Here is a 1,935-nt window from a genome sequence, read left to right as displayed (position 1 = left end):
TCAATTATCAATAATATCCCAATATGATTGCCAATCTCTAGTATTATCTTTTATTTCCATTTTTGCTCTATCCATTGCTTCATAGATAATTGACATTGTTGGTTTTTGATCTTGGTCAACTAATTTCAAAACTTTTACTAATGGTTCAATTGCAGCACAAATATCATGAGCCCTCTTCCAAAATCTTCCATCCATTATGATGCTTGCAATGTTTTCTGCTTCTTTTCTTCTTTTGCTTGTATTATTGTCTGCTTCCCAATCACCAGAAGTGCACATTCTTTTTAAATCTGAAGAATGCCGAACAAGATTTTCAATTGAAATAAATTCTATCGCAAATTGGGTTATTCCTAGTGTCAATAATTCATGGTCATTTGTAAATGTTTTCATCAAATTCACAACTTTATCGCTGTTATATATGAAGCTCATTATTTGCTTGGCTTTCTCAACACACTTTTTTACTTTTGTCGTCTTACCAATATCTTCTAGCATGAGATCAATACAATGTGCTGCACAAGGGGACCAAAACAAATGTTGCCTTTCTATCATCAATTTGGCACCAGCAACCTTATTTGCACCTTCGCTATCTGTGACTACATGCACAATATTTTCCTCTCCGATTTCGTCAATAATTTTACTTAATAAAGATAAAATAAAATCAACTGTCTTTGCTTTGTTGGTGCAATCAACGGAACTATGAAATACCATGTTGCGGTCACAATATATCATAAAATTTATGATTGGATGCTTGTTGTGTGTGCTCCAACCATCGCACATTATTGTGCATCCATACTTTGACCATTTAGATTTTAAAGTGTTCAAATAGCCATTTATTTCATCTACCTCCTCTTGTAAATAAACACCACCAATTTGGCGTCCTTTGGGGCCTTTAATTCCTGTTCCAGCCTCAGCAATGGTGTTTATCATGGATTGATTGTATGGACCACTATCTGCTGCATTAAATGGAATAGCATTAAATATAAACCATTTCGATATTGCCTTACCAACATTTTTTACCTTTTTAGCCCCAAACCAGTTTTTGAGACTCTTTTGTTTTGTGGGAAGCATAAAAGAGTCAATTCCTTTTGATGGTAATCTAGGATCCTCTCTTACACTAAAGCTTCAAGACATCCCTTTTTTCAAACCAGGATCTAAGCCAGATGAAGAACCAGAAAATCCTACAATTATAAAATTTAGAGTAGTTAAGTACATTAAATTGATAAGATATATACACATAAATTTAAAATATTATTTATATATTTTACCTTGACCATAGCGATTACGCATTTGCTCCTCAATGACTCTTGTTTTACGACCTTCCTTGATGGCTTTTTGTAATTCTCGATTTTCTATATCTTCTATGTCATCTCCACCACTACTACCACTTTCTGATACGCGTGTATTTTGTGTAATTGAATCTAAGGCTATTTGCTTTTTTCTTTGCATTGAACTTCTACTTGTCTTAGAGTCTTGAAGATGTTTTCTTAACATTGATGATATTTCCTTATGAGCTTTGTGACATATTTCAACATTTCCAGTAACATGTGCAATATATTGTTTTAGTCTTGTAATTCCTCCGGTTATAACTTTTCCACAAAATTTGCATCGTATTGTTTTACGATTATCACCTACCATTTGACCAAATTGCCAACCAATATCAGGGTTTGGTGTCATTCTAAACAAATAAATAAACAAATAAATAATATTGAATAATTTTGACTTAATTAAATGATAAAAATCATGATAATGAGAATGAAGCACCTAAAATTAAATAATTCTTAATAACTTAATTTATTAAACTAAAAAATTAGAAAACTTACCTGTTTGCAAATATAATAGAAATGATAGAAGAAATTAATTAATCAATCGAAGGAACTAGTGACCGTGAGCCAAATGCTGCATATGCTCAAATTTATGGTAGATACTGAATTAATAAAA

The 1,935-nt window shown here is 31.8% G+C and overlaps 1 protein-coding gene across 1 annotated transcript; it reads right to left on the bottom strand.

Moving 5' to 3' along the window:
- LOC122048123 lies at nucleotides 1–1,671 on the bottom strand. Its single transcript, XM_042609727.1, has 3 exons — nucleotides 1,263–1,671; nucleotides 1,143–1,175; nucleotides 1–950 (listed from the first exon to the last, which is right to left on the bottom strand). The coding sequence occupies exons 1-3, from the start codon at nucleotides 1,669–1,671 to the stop codon at nucleotides 1–3; spliced, it is 1,392 nt and encodes a 463-aa protein (XP_042465661.1).
- Between the last annotated feature and the right edge of the window lie 264 nt (nucleotides 1,672–1,935).

Source organism: Zingiber officinale, chromosome 2B (genome assembly GCF_018446385.1).
Source record: "Zingiber officinale cultivar Zhangliang chromosome 2B, Zo_v1.1, whole genome shotgun sequence".
Lineage (NCBI taxonomy): Eukaryota > Viridiplantae > Streptophyta > Magnoliopsida > Zingiberales > Zingiberaceae > Zingiber > Zingiber officinale.
This window is presented reverse-complemented; position numbering and strand designations above follow the sequence as displayed.

What these genes read in the sequence shown, in the direction of transcription:
- LOC122048123 (XM_042609727.1), bottom strand. Translation starts at nt 1,671, where the DNA reads ATGACACCAAACCCTGATATTGGTTGGCAATTTGGTCAAATGGTAGGT. An exon ending in GCGTAATCGCTATGGTCAAG is followed by an intron (nt 1,176 to 1,262) that starts GTAAAATATATA and finishes TTATAATTGTAG; the next exon opens with GATTTTCTGGTTCTTCATCT. An exon ending in TTCATCTGGCTTAGATCCTG is followed by an intron (nt 951 to 1,142) that starts GTTTGAAAAAAG and finishes CATTTAATGCAG; the next exon opens with CAGATAGTGGTCCATACAAT.